We start from the raw sequence: 19,650 nt of genomic DNA on the forward strand, positions 1-19,650 counted from the left end.
AGAATTTCCTTGGGAGTTGCAAGGACCTTAAAGCCCCACTGAAACCCTGAGAATATCAATTATTAGAATCTTCTCTAATGTATTTTCTCCAGTATGTGTATGCTGCTGGATGCTCTATAATTTCTTTGTTCTCTCATTATCATTTCATAATTTGTGTGGCTCTGTACGTTCCTCCCATCTGGACTCCATCAGAGGATCAGATCCAAAGCTGGTAGAAGAAAACCCAAAAGACAAACTTGAATTCCAGTTGTAAAACTCAGTCAGTGTCGATCTTTCTTTCTCTAAAGCTACTGTGATCATATATTTAAAATATTCATTTTCTGCAAATGGATTTATTTATACTCAAGAGCTGTCTTGCAGGACTAGGATCTGGATATTTGCATTTGTTTTCACTCCAGAAAATTCCTACAGAGGCAGTTTGAAATGACAGCTGAAGATAACATTTCCTCTCAGAATACAGAATAAAAGAACAGTCTAAACATGATACAACAGGTTTAAATAATTTGCCCTTGAACCATTCAATGCAATTGCACGACTATAATTGAGAACATTCGTTTTAATTTTTAAAACAATCAAATGGAATTTGGTTCAAAGGAAATGCTCTGTTAGCCAATATAGCACACCTACCAGGAATCTTGAAATATTGTAGGACACAGGACCTGACTCTACAACAGAGACATTACATGCAATGTCAGTCAGTCTCCACTGGTCTCCCTTGAGCAGTTCCATGTTGCCATTCTCAAAGTTATTGTGTGATTTGAAATTGAATTTGAAAACTGTGGTTCTCCTAGAGAAAATCTGATAAAAATAAGCTGAAAAGCCTGACTGTTTTAACTAATGACTGGTTTCTTGGTTTCTGACTCATGATTTTGGGCATCTAGGCTGACCACTGTAGAAATCATATTTCAGAGCACTTGCAGTGTTTGCTTCCCTCTACACACCCTTGCTTTCCCTTAAAACTTTGAGGAATTCTCTCTTTTACCACAAGTAGATTTATAATGTGATTTATTGCACAAATGCTGTGTAACTTAAGAAAGTGGCCTTGGGATTTTCTACAGCTTACTGAAATCCTCTATCATTTACAGAAAGCAACCATAGTAAACAATAGATATTAAACAAGTACAAATGCATACACAGACTGAACAGGCAATACAGCTGTTACTCCATTCTAGCATCAGTACAAGAGCCTACAAACCTGCCTTACATGTATGCCAGGAATCTGCAGTTCAGAGAATCTCTGTTATCAGAAAACTTGACAATAACAAAGACATCCTATTTATCTCTCTAGGTGTTTGTGATCACTTGGCATCTGATTACAGGACAAAACTGAAACTGTAATATTTTGTCCTGATTACAGGACAAAACTGAAACTGCAGATGCTTCTCAGCTACTTCCTGTAATTTATTTTCTTTCTTATCTTTCATTAGTAAGTATATCTATCTAGATGTTTAGATGTCTTCCATCAATATTTAATCTAAGTATTCTTAGCATTTTACCATATGTTCATAATTAGTAACTTTAAAGCTGTTCATCCTATACATGGTACTTAAAGCACATAGGACATAAAAGAAGCATGGAAATTGAATTTGAAACCAAATCTAAGTCTCTGAGGGTGGAAATAATCTCAGCAATATTATCAGCTAAATATTAGTCACCTCTCCTGAAGTAAACATGCAAGCTCCCACTAGAGCCAACAGAAAGAAGCATACCTTCCACAGGATAGTTGCAGAAGTACATTTTCCTTTTTCTTAAATGTAAACGGAGACAAAATATCTGTCTCAGATAAGAGTCCTAAATTGCAGATAGTCAAATCAATTAGTTCCAGTCTTAATCTTCCTTCCCTTCCCCCTGCTTTTATTGTCCTATGTTTATACAGTCTTAAAAATAGTCTCCTACAGAAGGCAAAATGTGCCTGAGGATGTGTCAGAGTTTTGTCCCCACAAATGAAGTGTGTAAAATCACCAACAGCACAGCTGATGTTTTTATGCTCAGTACAGCACATTAGTTATGCAGGCATCTCCCTGCTCTGAATATCTATTGAAAATTTGGTGCATGAGAAACTTAGTTAATAATTATGCCAGCAAGTGCATCACAAAAATAAGAATACGACTGCACATATGTCAAACCAACATCTGCATTCTAATGAAATGACTACTTTGGAAAACTATTTTATGGTCATCCATGGCGTGTTGAGAGAGGTGTATCTCTGTGAAGGTAGAAACACTGCAAAGGGGTCCTAACTTTGACAGAGTTATTTTTTCTCTAAGTCAGTAATTGTGTAGCATCAAATACTGAAAAGTACTTGAATCTTTCTCATTTTTCTTTTTTCTTTACTCTCCAGGCCTCGTAATGGGATTAATTATACGATATGTGACAAAAGCATCAGATGTAGAAAGTGGGACCGTTTATGAATGTGAAAAGCTGAAATCTGGGCCATCCACTCTGCTTATTAATATAACAAATCAGGTCTATGAATATCAATACAAAAGAGAGATCAGCCATCACAATGTCAATGGACACCAGGGCAATGCAATGCTTCAAAAGGTAAAACTTATTTTTGTTCTTAACTGTGCAGGATATTTATTTTATTTTCACTGTTGAGACAGGAAAACAAGTTTCAAGTTAAAATGTGACAGAGGGTATTTTGAATTTAGGGTGAGAAAGGTAAGCAAGGAAGAAGAACAGGAAAGGAAATAAGGTGCAATAGAAACCTGACCATCCTTTCACTCACAGCTGACTGTATGCTTGTGGAATAGTTGCCTGGACTCTTTTAGAAGGCAGCCCCAGATCCTGCAGACACTGAGTTCATTGCAGACACAGCTGTTAACCTGGATATTCATTGCCACCAAACCTTTATAAACCCCACTGATATCGTTATTTCTCCTCTGTCTTAAAAAGGACTTGCTCTGGCAGGGTAATGCAGGGGAGGTTGTCTCCTGTGTACAGCACAAGTAACTACAAACTCTACACATTCTTCAAAACACAAACCTGTAAGTGTGTAAACTCCCAGAGATAAGTTTTATAATTCTTAAATTCATCACAACATTCTTGGACATTCTTTCACTCCTGCAGTGGTCCTCAGCAGGGATTTCGCTGGCTGTCCCCAGGCTTGGGGAGATGGCATTGTGGCAATTTCGGCTGGATGAAAAAGGGAACTGTGGGGAAAAGTTTGCAGTCTTTCACAATGTCATGGCTTTTTCTGTTTTCCAGTGCATAACAATTAAAATATTTTACTTTGTTAGTATATTTTTTCCTCACCCATGTAATATTTACTTGTTTTAATGTTTACTTCCTTAAAAAATGGCAGCAATTTGAAGAACTCTTAAGTGCACAGGCACTTTTTAAAACCTAGCTTTTGTGCTCAGAGACATTGCATATCCACATGAAGCTTCTAAGCCCGTACCAGTAGCTTTTTACAATATTGCAATGTAGTATTTTGCTTTTTTCCAAGTGCTATTGTTTATCTAGCACAGTAATGTGTGTTCCTTTATATTACAGTGGTTATCGTTATAACAACTTTTAAGTTATGCTTAGAATGTACACTGGGAAGCTCAGCAGAATTAGGACATAACCATCTGCTCAAATTTCTTGCTGATGCAGCACTACTGTGTGTCTGTCTGCTGTGACTGCTGGACTTGCCCTTCTCAGAAAGAACTAGACTGTCAAGGACTGTTAGAGCTGTGGTGGGTGGAGACAGGAAAACACTGTGGCAGTCAGACTAATCAGGTTTTGCTGAATCTTCATCCATTTTCCTGCTAGTTGGTTGCAAGAGCTTTATCTGAGCCAAAGTGTGTGTTTAGTTTCCAGGGCATATGTCCATTCCATTTGAACATCTTCATCAAACCTGGTACACTGGAGCTGACTTGTGTTATGAAAAGGGAGGAGCACTAACTTGCACAGAAGATTCTGTTGCCCTTACAGGGGATTGCCCAGTTTTCTTTCCATAGTCTCACTTTGCTGGAAGATTCTTAAAAGTCTCAACTGTGAATTGCTGGTTTCTCTATATTACTGGAGAGGCCTTAGTCTGCCTGGATTTTCACTTCTTTTCCCTTTAAAATTATCTGGCAAATGCCCTCTTGAAAAGAAAATAAAGAAAAAAGGAAAAAGAGAGAAATGCAGCCATATTTAGGAGACAATAGCAATTGCTGGCAGCCTTCCTGACTGGGGAAAGCTCTACTGTAAAAAGCAGAAAGCATGATCACACCATTCCCTCAGTTTTGTACAACTTTAATTCCCTTTTGAGTGCAGTAAAAGCATTTACGTATTGCATTTATCAGAGAGAATAGATTGTGCCATGCCTTATAAACATGTACACATTAGAACAGGGTTTTGAATAATAAAACATGCAGTCAGGATTTCGGATGTCTGTGGAAAAGATATTTTTACGTATTTGCTAAATTAATTCCAAAACAAACATTTGAGGCTGTTAGTTAAAAAGTGAAGCAAATCTTTTTCTGTCATGTTTTCACTGAAGGTACCAGCACAGATACAGTTCTTAGGAGGTTATTTGCCAGCTCACTTTTTTCAGCTTTCTAATTCAAAGTAAGTAGGATGGAAAAAAGTCTCAACTCTCACTTCCTGTTTATCAAGTCAGGTTGTCTGTTAATAAGACAGAAGTAATTACTCTTACTCTTTTGAAACGAAATAATTATTCTAGAATACTGTAGCCTTAAAATATCACTTCATCTGAACAAGTAGCTGCAAGCCTTTGTGTTAATTACCTCCTGCCTCTTTTAAAAGTATTGATATAATACAGCCCACTGACAGAACAGTAAGCAGCACGCAGGCCCATTAAAGTATTTTTTTCTTCAGCAATGCTGTGGTTTTAAAGCAGATTCTATTTTATTGAAAGCTACTTGTAATGAGTTGCAATGACTGAACGTTGTCCTTGGCCTTTCCCTGTACCAGAAGTTGAAGGCCAATATGAAGACTGTACTGACAGCAGCTGGAATAGGAACTTTTTGGTTTCCTCATTCTAGCATTACTTTAAGAATTTTAATGGGTATTTTATAAAAGGTTTCCTTCAAAGGAAACATTACATCAGGTTTGGTAGTGTAGGCCTTTTCTTATATCACCCTTCTGCACATGGGGAATTGAGGCACAACGCTGCCAATGCATCTGCCCCAAAACTGAGCAGGAGGTCTGTGTCTGAAGCAGGAATTCAGCCATGGGACAGTCAAGTTGCCTGGTAGTGCAGCTACTATCACAGCTAACACTGCTTCTATGTGTTCCCTGGAACGTAGTACATGACTGATTTCCTTCTTGAAGGAATACTTTTTAAGTAATAATCTGCTTCATTAAGCTGTAAGGAACTACACATTTATACTTGCAAGAAAACAACTCAGAATAATCCTGCAGACATTGAAGGTGATCCTCAGATCAATTCTGATAAGAAGTTACAATTAGAACCTATCCTATCAAATTAAATGCTGTTTTATTTGTCCTTACCCTCTCTTTTGTCCTTTCTGGCAGATGACCTTTGATCCTTCCATCTTCTTCAATATTCTGCTGCCACCCATTATATTCCATGCTGGATATAGTTTAAAGAAGGTATGTGTCTCTTTTTTATATGACAAAAGGGACTGAATGTGGCTACTTCTCTGTAAGTCCGACAGGCCAGTGACAGAGGAAAGGGCCAGTTAACAACTATGTTGCACAGGAAGAACTTGACAGGAATGGCAAAAAATGAGAGATGCATGGCCTCATTCTGGTCCCTTTCTGCCGCTGTGCAAAGATCTGACTGTGTGGGTTATAACACTTGGGCCTTCCTGTTTTCAGAAGAAACCACTTTGAATCTGGTGAACTGCAGGCAGCAGCCTGTCTGTGTTTCATACACTGCCTGATCAGGGCTTTGTTTGTTCAAGGGATGGGGTCATGATACCTTTTGGATCAGATATTTTCAGTGTGAATGTCAGTTATGATCATGAAGCATTTGTCCAGACCCGTGAATGAGGGAACTTTGATGGCATTCCCATTTGATGGAAAAAAATCAAACATCTTAAATTGTATTTTCCAAAATAACTCAAGCCTGTATTGTTCCATCTTATATTTGAGATATGTGTAGTAACAAATGGCACTTCTAGATGCAGTGTTTCATCTTGGACTGAAAGCTCTTTTATTTACTGTATTACAAAGGACTTTTTTTCAAACTTTTCTCTCCAGAGGCATTTTTTTCGCAACTTAGGATCGATTTTAACCTACGCCTTCTTGGGAACTGCCATCTCCTGCATTGTCATAGGGTAAGTGAATGCCTTCTGCTATTATTGCATGCTTGATATCTTTTTCAATTAAAAGCTAAACTGTAAAAAGAATTGCAGACTTTGCATGGTCAATATAGTTACCAATTTGTAAGGCAAAACTCTTGGATAGCCAAGAACTGTCCCAGGCATTCAGAAAATTGTGTCCTTCATTTCTGGTCTATGACTGCTGCAAGCATGAGCTGCCTTCCACACTCCATAGGTGTAACCATCTGTCCTGAGAAACAGAACCATTATCTCAAGTGAAATTCCATGCTACTAGAATTCCTTCTAGAAAAGAGCAGATCTCCAACAGAAAAGAAAGGACTTTAAATCTCAGAGGGAGTAGGAACAGTTACCTGGTAGCATATATGTAAAAAATCCCTGGAGTCATTTCACAGACTAAGTGAAAACTTTTAGTTGAAGATCACAGGAAAAGCCTCAGTCTGGAACAATGTGTGAATTTAGCCTGGCTGTGAATAAATGGCTCCTGCAGAAAAAGAGGAAGGGGGAAAAGCAGAGGGACAAAACATCCTGTTTTATTTTCATATCTCCTTAATGAAAAATTTCTAATTTTGTTTCAAAATTTGCCTAACTAAAAGAAGTATTTGCTAGTCAGAAATGGATTATATACTTCCAGCTGGCATGATGTGAAACTTCTGTTTATCAGTTTGATTAGCTCAATCAAATTTATACAAACTGTTTAAAAATCCTTAAGTCAAGGATGAAGATCCGTCTTTCACAATATTTATGAATATCACACAGACACTTCCGCTCTCATGTTCTGGGAAAATTCCTGATTCAGGTGAAAATAAATGACAAGAGTTGGATTCTGCAGTGAGAGGGTCTCTGTGCCTGCACAGAGCCTTACTGAGGGAAGCAGGTCACTATTCACAGTTTAACCTGAGCATCACCTGGCATTTCTGTGCTATGGAGACAGCTGAGGTAGCTCAGTCTGTATGGTCTGAGGAGGTGATGCAGCAGTGCTGCATGTAAGTAAGTCTTGCTGAGAGGCCTTGATCTTGCTGGTACTGTGCAGAATTATAATGGAAAAAAGTCACAGAACTCTGGTGTTCAGACTTTAGACTAGGAAGCACAACATATCTTGTAAGTCTTATTTGAGGGCCTGGGCTGTAGAACTCTAAAATATACCATTTATATCTCTGCATGATATGGAAAGATATGTGGAAACACTTCAGGTATTGTAAAGGTGCTTGAATTTAAAACTGGTCCAAATTCTGTACATATAAATAGCAGTTTCAAGTTATAGAAGCAGTTAATTTTTTTAATGTCAGTCTTTCCCTTCCTTTATATTAAAGATGTAAGTGCTGCGTCAAGGTGTAAGGTCCTCGCTGGCATTATTATGAGATGGAACTTTCTCCTTTAATGCCATTTTAATGATAGTAAAATACATGAATGACCTATAACTTAGAGTTCAATGATTTTAAAACTATTCTTTTATGAGTATGCCATCATATCTATCTCGATAGCCTGGATTCCTAATAATCAAGTAGCTTAGTAAGCATAATGCACCGGAGGCATTGTGGTATTAAATGTTCTGCAAGCTGTGTTCACTCCAAATGTCAGGAAACTTTAGACTCTGCAATGAAAAATGACATTCAAAGTATGATCACCTTCTGTGCTGAACTAAGGGGTGCAAGCTCTGTGTGTGGCTGCTTCCCTTTCGGAAAGAAAAACGATGGCACATCTGTGGGCTGAGCAGAAAGGAGGCCTTCAATTCCAGACACAAATCTGTACCTACAGGAGGAATTGTACTATGTGTCCTATCTATTGGAGACAAAAAGCTTAACCTCACTTTTCTTTCTGAAATCTTTCTTTCCTTGAGAAATGGCATCTCATCACAAGTCGAAGATCACAACTTGGACAGCTGCACCACTCATATTTTCCCCCTGTCTTTATTTGCAATAATACACACCTCTCTGTGACCTCTGCTCATGGAGTTGTTTCTTTTTATACCCATTTATATGGCAAATAGCACCCCTAAGGTTGGAATTATAAATTCAGTAAAAAAATCTTTATCCTGGCAATGGGTTGAGCTGAATGGTAGCACATTCATGAGGTAACAGTGATTCTGGACCACAGTAGGACCCTTCCTGTGCTTCCTCTCACTTGTCTCAGCTATTGAACATTTCTCCTGTAAACCAATAGCTCTGTGAGACTGCAGGAAAGCAGTAGGACTGTCCAGCCCAGTGATCCTTTTGAACATGCATTTAGTTTATGACTCTGACGTGTGTCATTGCCCTTTGCAAATGGAAAATGCCAGAGCAGCTTTGATGAAATTGTTAAAAGAAACATAATACATTGAGTTTAGCCTATATTCCAAATACTTTCATTCCTGTATCCACACAATTTTATCTAAAACAGAATGAATGCAGATAGAATCTACTACAGAAAGTTCCTGTTAGGAACAGTTCCTACTAGCACTTCAAAGTTCAAGCCCAAAGTCAAGGATGAAGATCCAAATGAAACCTTAAGTTAAAGAGGAGTAAGAACTGGGCCTTACACAGTGTTCTGTACAAACCCACAACCCCACTGGAATCACTGCAGGGAAGGCACTAATGTATTCAGAGCAGGGCTTATGTGAATGTGAAGCATGTTTGCATAATGTACATGTCAGGATAAGAAGGAGATACTGAGTGCACAAAGAACAAAAGGTTATATAAAAACTTTACTGAAGAAAATGAAAAATGAGTCCTAAAAGAAAAACATGTCCTAAGAGAGAAGGGGTGAAGAACTACAGTTGCTGCTACAAAAGAAAGGACAGAACCCCAAGGTACTTCCAGGTTGCATTGCTGTGGACAAATATTTTGTGCATAGATATGATTAAACATGCTTAGTTTTTATTATATATGTGCAACACATACATGTACAGTACCTCAATATCCATAGGCTCAGGGTCTGTGTATCTGCAGCCTTGCACTGGGACTGTGCTCCTCCTGCCTGAGGGAGTTACAGAGCTCCCTGTGTGAACCCTGGAGGCTGTAACAAAGAAGGACCAGACCTCTCTTTCTCAACCAGAAACAGCTGGGAAATATCATTAATAAAGGACAGAAACATCCTTTGGATTGCTGCAAACTCTCAGAGTGCTAAAACGTTGCCATGGAACACACTGATACAATGGTGCCTGTCTCCTCTTTGTGAGTCTTTGCTTTTGTGTGAAAGGCCTCAAGAAAGAGGAGCTGTGTAGAATTTGAGTGAAAAGGCTATAATCAGATATTCCCACTGAGGGCAGGGGAAGGAGGGGTAAGAGAGATTGCTTTATTTTAGTGAAAACAGTGCTGAAATGTAATTGCTTTCTGCTAAATACTGCTCTAAGGAATGCCTGCCCATGTTAGCTGTAACACTGCCCTTGGCCACTTAACACACAGGCAAGTTATACTAATTTCTAAGCTCTCCCAGCAAAGCAAAATTATGCCCTTTGCACCAAGTCTGGCTAGCAAGGATCCATGCAGAGAGATCCCATGAGGTAAAGGAGAAATTCCCCCACTCCAAGCCTTTGCAGAATTGCTGAAATTGTTCCCTTCACAGCAAAGAGAGTCTGCTGACTCTGGATCTGTATGACATAAGATCATATAAGATCCAGTCTCTCAACAGACCTTTTCTCTGCCAGTGGTTCCAGCCTCCTGCCTCCTGAAGAAGAGTGTGGGATGATCACTGAGACAGCTCTTTATTCCTCAAACCTTACAGGTCAAGACCCTCTTAGGCTTTCTCTGATACAGGGCAGGCAGTCTCTTGCTGTAGCAGAGTACTCAAGTTTCATAGACTCAGAGAATAATTTAGGTTGGAAGCAATGTCTGGATGTCTGCAGTCCAACCCCCTAACAAATGCATGACTGGCTTCAAATTTAAATCCAGGTGCTCAGAACCCTGTCCAGTCAACTTCTGAGTATCTCCAAGAATGTGATTTCCACTGGCTTTCTGGGAAATATGTTCCAGTCTTAACCACCCTCACTACAACAACTGTTTTTCTGTATATCCAACTGGAATTTCCTTTGCTTCACCTTGTAACCTTTATCTCCCATCCTTTCCCTATGCACCCCTCAGAAGGTGGGTCGTCTATAACCACCTGAAGACAGGTCCCCTCCTAGTTACAAGAGAAAGCTCACCTGCTGCCTCTTCTCATATGTTATAGCCCCTAAATTATCTTAGTGGTTCTCTGTTGGACTGTCTCCTATCTGTCTTCCCTGTATCAGAGGTCCAAAACTAAACACACTATTCCAGATGCCACCTCACAAATGCCAACAAAGACTTAATGGCTTCCCTTTTCTTGCTCACTGTGCTTCCATGAACACAATGTGGTTTGCAGTTATGCTTCACAGTTGTTGTTGTGAAATCCACTTCTGACTCGTGCTCAATCTGATATCCTCCTGGGCTCCAGGGGCTTTCTGCACACACCTATGTAGCCAGCCATGCTCCTGTGGGACTGTTGCACAGGGTTATTCCATCTTTTCCATATGTACCTTGATATTAGCTCCGCATTATGACTGATTGTAAGTTGAAGCAGCACTGAGCTGAAGCTACTCAGTGAGCACATGAAAACTGTGCTGCTGAAAAATTAAATTAACATCTGCCCCCTCTTGCCTTTTCTTGTTTATTTTTTACATATTAGGCAGAGGCAGGGAGAAGGACCTAATTTCAACTTTTGCAAGGAATAGTGTTCCCTTCCCTTAGATTCTATTTTTAATAAACTGTGCTGGGATGCATCTTCCAGAATTGATATCCATCATAGATATTTTGAATTTTGATCATGGAAGAGTGCTCAAGTATTTGGAAGAATCTTGACACTATGGTAACAGCCTATTAGAGCAACATACTGAGTGGCAGGGGGCGTAGAAAGATTTGCATTTCCCCCCCCTTAAATCATCTTGACTTGATTTTCAGCATTTTCAGTGGCAGCCAGAGCCAAGATGGCTAAGCACAGGAGCACTGGCATCATTAAGTTGGCCTTATCTGTGATTTTTGATTTGGCTTCACTTGGGTTTTCTTGAATTGCAATGCCAAAACCACATTTTTGATATTCAGAATGCAGCATGTTTGCAGTCACTTACTCATATTTTTCCAGCCTGTCTACTACTTTTGGCAAGGCCTGATTTTTCTGGAATTTAAAGCTTTCTAAGTGTGCAACTCAAATAACAAATGTATTTGCAGACAACTTAGGCTAAGTTTATCTATCTTTGTGGCTGCAGTGAGAATTTTACTTGAAAAAAGCTTTGGGGTTTGGATCAGAAAAAGTAGGGTAATTGCAGTTTTGAGAAGGTGAAGTTATGAAATTCACACAACTGATAATAATGGTATTAGGGAGAGTCATTCCAAGATGATCACTGTTTTAAGGGGAAAGATGTTGGTGTTTATATCAGCTACTCAGATTGCATAACTTTCCCTGGCTGGAGAGACTTCTCCATATTTCAACAGTTAGTTAGTTTGACCTGATTAATTCCAGTATGTCTGTGAGTACATGAGAACTTGCTTTACAATAAGTATATCAGATTGTTTCATGGTAATCAGTGCTTTAAATTGAACTTCCTATTAAAAAACCCACATTGAATCAAACTATTTCTTTGTGCATCTGTTTAACTGCAGTGACTAACATTTTGGAGAAAGAAGTCTCTTTTGACATTTAAATTCAAGTGTAAAGAGTAAGTCATCATCATACTTGATTCTCCCAAGCAGTTCAAGAATTCTTTCCCTTGCCATTCCTCACCATTCTACAAATGAATATTCACATGCTTTCTGCATATGATCACTAAAGGGTGAGATTATAATAATAGGATGCAATACAGTATAATAAATATTTTCTAAATTCCTTCTTTTTAAAACTGAATCTTAAGTGGTTTTATTTGAAAACCAGAACAGTTTTTTGTTTCTATACACAGACATGTACATATATAAGTAAAAATTTATAAAAGAGAAAAAGAAATATTAAGGAGTATCAAATACGAATCCAGATATTTTTGTAGGGGAAAAAAAGGACATGAAATTGGGTGTTCCATCATAACCTTTCTATGAAAGTAGAAATTTTCAATTCAAATGTCTGTGGTATCAAGATTCCATCATCACATGATGTAATTATTTTTCTTCACTCTTAACTGCACTGTTTTGACAGCCCCTCTTTGTGCTTCCTAAAGGAGGAAGGGTTGGGCTGAGTTAATAACATTGTTGCTCAAATGCAGCAAGGGCAAGAAATGTTCAATTTTTCTTTACACGGTTTACATGGGTAAGATGCATTCTGACATAACTATACAGTCAGAGATTTAGTTCTCTCATCATTATACTTATACAAATGCAATTCTAAAAGTTAGGAGACAAATTCCTTCCACTGGCATACCATTAAAAAAAGACTATCTACAATTAAAAATTTTTAGTAGAAAACAGTCTTTCAAAACAAACAATCCAACAAAAGTGTAACATTTTGTATGTGTGTGGTGTATTCATTTCCTCCTAAAAATGTCAGCTTGTTTTACAGCCACCTTCTCACCTACAAGTCTCTTGCTGTGGCCTCCTAGGAACATGGGGTGGGACTGGGGATGTACAGATATAGTGTTGACACAGGTTCCACCTCTCCCTGAGCATGGAGCAGGCAGTGCACACCTGAGAGGTTCAGCAGGCAATAGTTGTGGTTACTGAGCACGGCTGGGGATTTCTTTTTATTTTCATAGATACTTTGATAGTTTGGCAAAGGCTAGATGGAGGTTTAGTTAGGTTGTTAGTGTGTTTATTACTTTCTGTTGGGAGCTCAATGGAATATACAAATGGGATCTGCTGATGTGAAACAGTCCTGAGTTTATAATCTGACTGTTCTTTCTCACTGGAGGGCTAGAGATAGACTTTACAACTTGGAAACAAAATACTTGTAGCTGTGTGCTTCAGCAGAGCAAAGCCAAATGTTGTTTGGCTTGAATTTACTGTGTAGTGCTGTGGGATTCTTCTGGATTTTGGAACTGTTTCTGCAAGGGAAAATGGGGCCAGGTTAAGGGTAACAGGAAAAAAAATCTCTCAGAGCTCTCCGTAAACTAAGCAAATACCTTTACAAGGATCATCTATTGCTACACCAGCTCAGCTCTTGTCTTTCCAGATGATAACTTCTGTAATAATTTAGACTCAGTTCATGTTCAAAGAAAGTAGTATTTTTTTTCTGATTAAAATACTGTTTTCTACTGCATGTTCCCATCAAATGATAAAAAAACCTAGGTCCATCTTTCCTCCACACACCACCTGTAAATAGCAAATGCTTAACCTCCCTACAGGCAAGAATAAAAGCTTTATTCTTGGTACAAATACAAACTGGTGAGGAGGAGTGTTAATGTATCTTCATGCTGTAGAAATTAACTGAGGGAGAAATAGGGAAAAATTATATATAGACCATTTTCCCTCCTCCATAGTAAAACCCTCAGAACATAATTTCTAATGCTCTTTTGAAGCTGATATTCAGCCTAAGAGTGGAAATAAAGACAAAACTAGTAAGCAGACATTGATTTGAAGAGTACAGTGCCTGTGTTTGTAAGGGTAGAGGGCCTGTGTTGGTACCCTTTTTGGGGGGTTCGGCTGCTTTCGTGTCCCATCCTGGAGTGAATGCAGGCATTTTCTGTCAGTCAGTATTGCCCCAGTTTTGCATTGACTTGAGGAAACTCAACGGAGATGATTTAGCTGAAAAACCAAGCCAAGTCTCTCCAGGGTCCTCCAAAGAAGGCAGCCTAACAATGAGTTTTCCAGCAGGAAAAGAGCTAGTGTTTAGTTGTCCATGTGCAGCTCAGTTTCCCAACTCAGTAGCTTTGATTCTTTGGTCAGTCCAAATCTAAGATCATTCTGTTGCAGTCTGTGGAGTTGCCACCTGCAACTCATAGATGCAGTTGCAAGGGTTAATTCCTATGTATCACTTTTGTTTAAAGGTGTGTAGTGAATCCAAAATGGGTTAGTAAAGTGTGAGTTTAGAGAAGCTTGAAAATACGCACCCACTGTGATACCTCGTTTGGGGGATTCTGCACAGGGAGTAAAGAGGGAAAAGGCTTCCTCATAGCCATAACTCTCAGAGAGTTCTAGCAGTTCTAGAAGTTATAAAGTATTAAAAAAAGCCTTCTATTTGTATGACTTGTGAAATTGTGGATAAGAAGCTGGGTTAAATGAAGACTGATATAAAATAGTGTTTCCCAGACCACTAACACCCACACAGAGTGAAAAGTTCTTCCAAGAGTACTTTGATGCCTTCAAGTATGTGTTGTTGAAAGTTCAGTCAGAATTTGTAGCTATTTCGCAATAAACATCTGACATTGTTTACTGCAGCAAAGCTGATCAAGCAGAAAACAGTTTTTCTTCTCATAAACAGATGTGATGAGCAGCAGGGTGTAATTATTTGTATCGTCCAGAAGAACTCCTCAGCATACTAAGGATTTTGAAAGAAATATATTACAGGGAACACCAAAGGTGTGGGGCTGCAGAGACAAGCAGAACCTGGAATAGCAGGAGATTCATCTAAAATAAAAAGGCTGCTTAATTTGGTATTTGATACCCAGTAGGTTCTCCAGGAACCCATCAAAAAATTTAAATTATGTGCTCTTCTGAAAAACATGAGAACAGCATTTGTTGCAAAACAGCCAAAACACTCAAGTCCAGATATTTCCCAAGAAGAAACCCACCCTGGAGGGACGAGTTTGTTTGTGGGGCTTTTGTTTGGTTTTGTGGGGGTTTTTTGCAAACTGTCTTCCCAGCTGCCTTGAAAGCCAAAGCTTTTACTGCAGGAATTAATACTTTTGGATAGATCTCCTAATGTCTTCTCCCTGATATTCATGGATCCTTTAAGAATTGACACCCAGTGTGGTCTCCAAAGACTGCCATCGCTTATTTCTCTGGCTATAGATCACCTCTACACCTGTACAACAGCTTCCTTGGCTGCAGCATCATTTGGAAGTCTCAAGTTTGCAAGACTGCTTTCACAGTCTCTATATTGACTTTCAGGGAAAACATCTTTACAGAGCAGGTGAAATGGAAAATATGCATCCCTTATGGCCCCTATTCCTGACATCCACTGCCTTTCTCAGTACATACGATCTTCCCAGAAAAATTCCAGGCTACAGAGGAGATGAAAACAGAAGGAGAAGGAGATACATTGACTGTGATTAGTTCATTTTCCATCTCATACAGATATTTTTCCACACTGCATGAGAAACCTGCACACCAAGCCTATGACTGAGGAGGGTATGTCCCCTTCAGGCCATGCTGTGCATTACTCCAGGCCCTACATACCTGTATGGCTTTGCCAGGTAGTGAGCCAGGCCACGTTTCCCTCTGAATCAAAATGGGCAACAATGTGACCTCTGTCATGCGCACGGGAACTTGTGAATTGGTTGAAAAGTCCTTTGAGCTGTTTCACTGTGAAAGGTGTAAGAGAAATTTAAAACAGAGGAGGAGAAACCTATTCTACTTCAGTAGCATGGAGCTGCCTTTAGTCTCTTCAAACTGGGGGGATTACTGTTAGATAAAATGCTGAGCAAGATTTGGAAGTGTACAGGCAGTAGCTCGTTGGAGCAGGAATAGAGTGGGTGATGCAGCTCTCCTACCTGTTACCTTGAATATTTCATGTCAACTCAAAAGATGCTTTTTTCTCCCACCCACCACCGTTTTGCATATCCCTCTTCTGAGCCAGTTGATCAAACAGTGCACTTGCATCTGACAAATCTTTTACAGAGCACAATTGCTATTAGGCTGAAATGTTCTGTAAACACACAAGTTTTCGTGATGGCCCTGGGACAGATCCTACACTCACTGGGGACAAAACCTACAAAAGCTGGTCTGATCAAGTAACCAGATTCTCTGCAGAATAGAGCAGATAGATGACATTTAAATAGTATACAAAGCTTTTCTTCAGCTCCTGGTTGTTCCTGAGTATTAAGATGACAATGAATCATCTAAATGTTTCTCTAGTCTTGGCTCTCTTCTGAATACTCATTGTCTGAGAAGTCCATTACATTTGATTCCATATTCCATACACTTGACTGTGATGATCAATTGCAGCAAGTTCAGTGGGTGGCCACCAAGATGGATAAGGGCTGGGACATTTGCCCTATAAAGAAGAAACTGAAGAAACTGAGCTCATTTAGCCTAAGTAAGAGGGGCTTCCAGGGGAGATTATCAAGAAAGCAAAGCCAAGGCTCTGCACAGTAGTGCATGGTGAGAGGACAAAACTGAGAGACATAAATTGTAACTTAAAAAAACTATGACTTGATAAAAGCAAAAACTTTTTCATGATGAGGACAGCCAAGCATTGGAACAGATTGTCCAGAGATGCTGGATGTACAATCTCAATCCTTGGAGGTTTTCAAGACCTAAATGGCTAAAGCTCTGAGCACTCTGGTCTCATAGCAGACTCTGCCTTGAGGAGGAATTTGGACTAGAGACAACCTGGGGTCCCTTCTAACACAAATTAGTCTACAATTCTGTGTTGCTATAAATAACATATTTTACAGCAGAACATGTGCTGCCCCCAGCCCATCCCTTTCAGCCATTTTCTACTTTCAACTTTTCTACCACTTTTTCTGTTGATTCAATTATCTTGGTCTCCATCATCCCATATCCAACAGTTAGCTTCCAGGAGGTTTTTCTTTCTCATCACCTTTTGTTGAAATATGGAATCTGCAATAAAAGGAAATATCACTTTCATTTCTGTAATAAACTGATTGGGCACTTCCTTCCTCTTTGCAACACCACCTCTCCCCAGTTAACCACTGTCCCCCTGAAGCTTAGCAGCAACCAAAACTGAAATTAAAAGACCACAATTTCTACCCCTTTTTGACCTTTCTGTTATTGGGAGCATGGGTGCTTTTATCTTTTGTGGGGTATTTATGTGCACGTAGCAAATTTTGAGCAGTATGATTTCACTGGTAAAAAAACCCACTTGATCTGTAAAAAGACAATGACTAATAGTGAAACTTCTGCAATAAGAATTTTAAGATCACGTGTAGGTACACTGACTGACCCAGAGGCTGTGCCAGCATTGCCTTTCCATAGCCTGCTGCTGTATGAGAAGATTGCTATTCCTCAGACTGAAAAGGAAAAACAATTTTTTCTTTTTTTAATTGCTCACCTTTCTTTCACCCATCCTTACTACCCACTCAGTGATGAAAACAAAACTCCTCATTTTGCCAAGGAGTAGAGATTATTTTCAGAGTTCTGTTTACCTGTTTTATTTAACCCAAGTGAGACTGCACATGAAACCGTTAGATGTGTTCCCTGAGAATGATCCTAATTTATTTTGGGAGGAGAAAGAGTGTATGTTTATGCAATCTCTATGGAACATAAGTATCATAAAATGAAATTAGGAAAGCAGTGGAACTGATCTGATGCTTTCAGTTCTCTTGCAAATCATGTCATCTGGTTTATGCAGTTGCCCTCCATTGTTCATTGGGATGTGATGAACTGGTTTCAGCTTCTCTCCCTTAGGATGGTATTCTGAGTGAGATTGCTCTTCACCACTCTTTTGTCATCAAATAATTTGGGGTGGAATTGACCTTCAGATCCAATCCCCTGATGAAAACAAGTTAGAGCAGGTTACTTGGAGCCTGCTGGTCACGTTTTGAATACACCTCAGTGTCCATCTCTAAGGAACAGCATTAGTATCCAAGTGCCAGCTGGATTTCAAACCAATGTTCATTACTCTCTGAGCCCAGCAAGAGGGTGGGTTTGCCACCTTCCAAGTCCTTCCAAAGTGGGTGACTTGATTTAGCCAGCTTTCAGTAATCTTCTTATGAATATTGTCTTATCTAGCCCATACAGGAATCCACAGTTTGTGCTTAAGCATAACATATTACCTGTCTAAGCTACCTGCTACATAGATCTTCTCTTGCAAAGATGTTGAAGTACCTTTTAAGTTCCACTTGATTTCTAGGAAGCAGAGTCTTGACCTCACTTTAGATGTGGAAAAATGCACTTGCTGACAGGTTACAGATGTGATAGAGTTGGGAGACAGCTCCAAAGCCCCTCCCCTGCCCATCCCTGGGCTGTGCTTCACCATTTGCTGTACAACCGTGAGTAACCAAAAAGCACTTTTTTTGCCATCACCATTCAGATGGCTCAAAAATTCATGTATCATGGAGGGCAGAACAGCCTTGGTGAGGCTGGCGCCAATGAGCACTGCCAGAGCCACAAGCCTTACCAGTGTACTTGAGATACTCAGGATCTGGTTTCCTGTCCAAATTCCAATCCCATTTTGGCATCTTTCCAAAGCAGCCCTCAGCTGAGGCCAAAGGACCACTTATGCCTGATTTCCCCCCCAGCAGACCGGTGCAAGAGCCTCACTTCTGGTTTCATTCAGACTCGGAATGGTCCCTTTTGCTGTTGGGCGCAGTTTGACCCGCAGCTCTCGTGGCTGTTCTCCTTCAGCTGTTAGACACGAGCCACCGGCTTTGCTTCCCACGCGTCAGAAGGGGGGGGGGGGGAAACCGCATCCTGACTACTTTTAAAATACAAATAAACCACGAGAGAAACAGCAATCAGCCACGAGAGAAACAGCAATCAGGAGTGAGTGTTTAGCAGCATCAGCCAGCACCGCGGTGAGGAGCAGCCCGAGCGGCGCACACGGTCCCTCACGGCGGTGCCGCGGGCCCCGGAGCGGCCACCGGGTGGCCGCGGGCCCCGGAGCGGCCACCGGGTGGCACCCGCGCTCCGCCCGCAGCGGCGGGTTACGGGGGATTACGGGAAAGCCTGAATGAGGGAAGGAAACATTGCGGTTTGTCTCCAACAACACTTTCTTTCAAGTGCCTGGTTTCTGTTTAGAGCTCCTCTAGGCGAGTCCTGGGGGCACCAGTCCGCATGGGAGGGCTAGTCTGGGGCATCCAGATTCAGGGTAACGGGTCAGGCAACGCTCCAGTTCCAAATCCAGTGTCAGCTCTGTTGTTGATCCGGTGACAGAGCAGCTTCCAAAGTCTGCAGCAGCCAGGACACTCACTTCTCTTTTCTCAAACGCTGAGCACGGGTTGTACTGGGAATACTACAAGTTGCTAAACAAGCATCATCCTTTACACATCACTCTTCAAACACTGACCTACCCAGGGATTCTGAATAACACAGTAAATGAAACAATTCTGACGAAAACTAGGGGTGTCTTGGGGGATAAGAGGGAGTCTTTTAGCTAAAATTGTTGTGCAATCTGTCTAAATGTCCGAGTCTTAACAATCAGCCTGATTTTCAAATGTTTTCACATAGTTTTCTAAGTATGGACTTAGTTACTGGAGTTGTGACACAACGATTTGAGGTCATTGCTAACAAAATTGCACAGTTGTGGGAACACTTGCAAGACTGGAAGTGACTCAGGAGCCTGAACTAGTTGTTAAAATGCCCTCCTAGTAAAAGGAATAGACTGCAAAACCCATTACAGTTGCAACCTCTCGCTGGCAAATTGCAGCCTC

The 19,650-nt window shown here is 40.2% G+C and overlaps 1 protein-coding gene and 1 long non-coding RNA gene across 3 annotated transcripts in view; one reads left to right on the forward strand and one right to left on the reverse strand.

The window, feature by feature from the left end:
- The window catches only part of LOC103759258 (sodium/hydrogen exchanger 9), a 73,226-nt gene that overhangs the window by 5,988 nt on the left and 47,588 nt on the right, over nucleotides 1-19,650 (forward strand). Inside the window, exons 2-4 of the mRNA XM_018074813.2 lie at nucleotides 2,342-2,544; nucleotides 5,473-5,550; nucleotides 6,163-6,239. Coding sequence (XP_017930302.2) covers nucleotides 2,342-2,544; nucleotides 5,473-5,550; nucleotides 6,163-6,239 — 358 coding nt within the window. The remainder of the gene's footprint in view (nucleotides 1-2,341; nucleotides 2,545-5,472; nucleotides 5,551-6,162; nucleotides 6,240-19,650) is intronic.
- LOC108640122 lies at nucleotides 6,622-18,510 on the reverse strand. 2 transcript variants are annotated; one of them, XR_003915891.1, is made up of 5 exons: nucleotides 18,399-18,510; nucleotides 16,778-16,879; nucleotides 15,494-15,619; nucleotides 9,133-9,236; nucleotides 6,622-6,726 (listed from the first exon to the last, which is right to left on the reverse strand). It is a non-coding gene; the product is annotated as an uncharacterized LOC108640122 (long non-coding RNA). The 2 variants fall into 2 exon arrangements; XR_003915892.1 differs by having other exon boundaries at nucleotides 16,775-16,879.

The sequence above is a fragment of the Manacus vitellinus genome, unplaced genomic scaffold (genome assembly GCF_001715985.3).
Source record: "Manacus vitellinus isolate BGI_N305 unplaced genomic scaffold, ASM171598v3 scaffold_29_pilon, whole genome shotgun sequence".
NCBI classification, from domain to species: domain Eukaryota; kingdom Metazoa; phylum Chordata; class Aves; order Passeriformes; family Pipridae; genus Manacus; species Manacus vitellinus.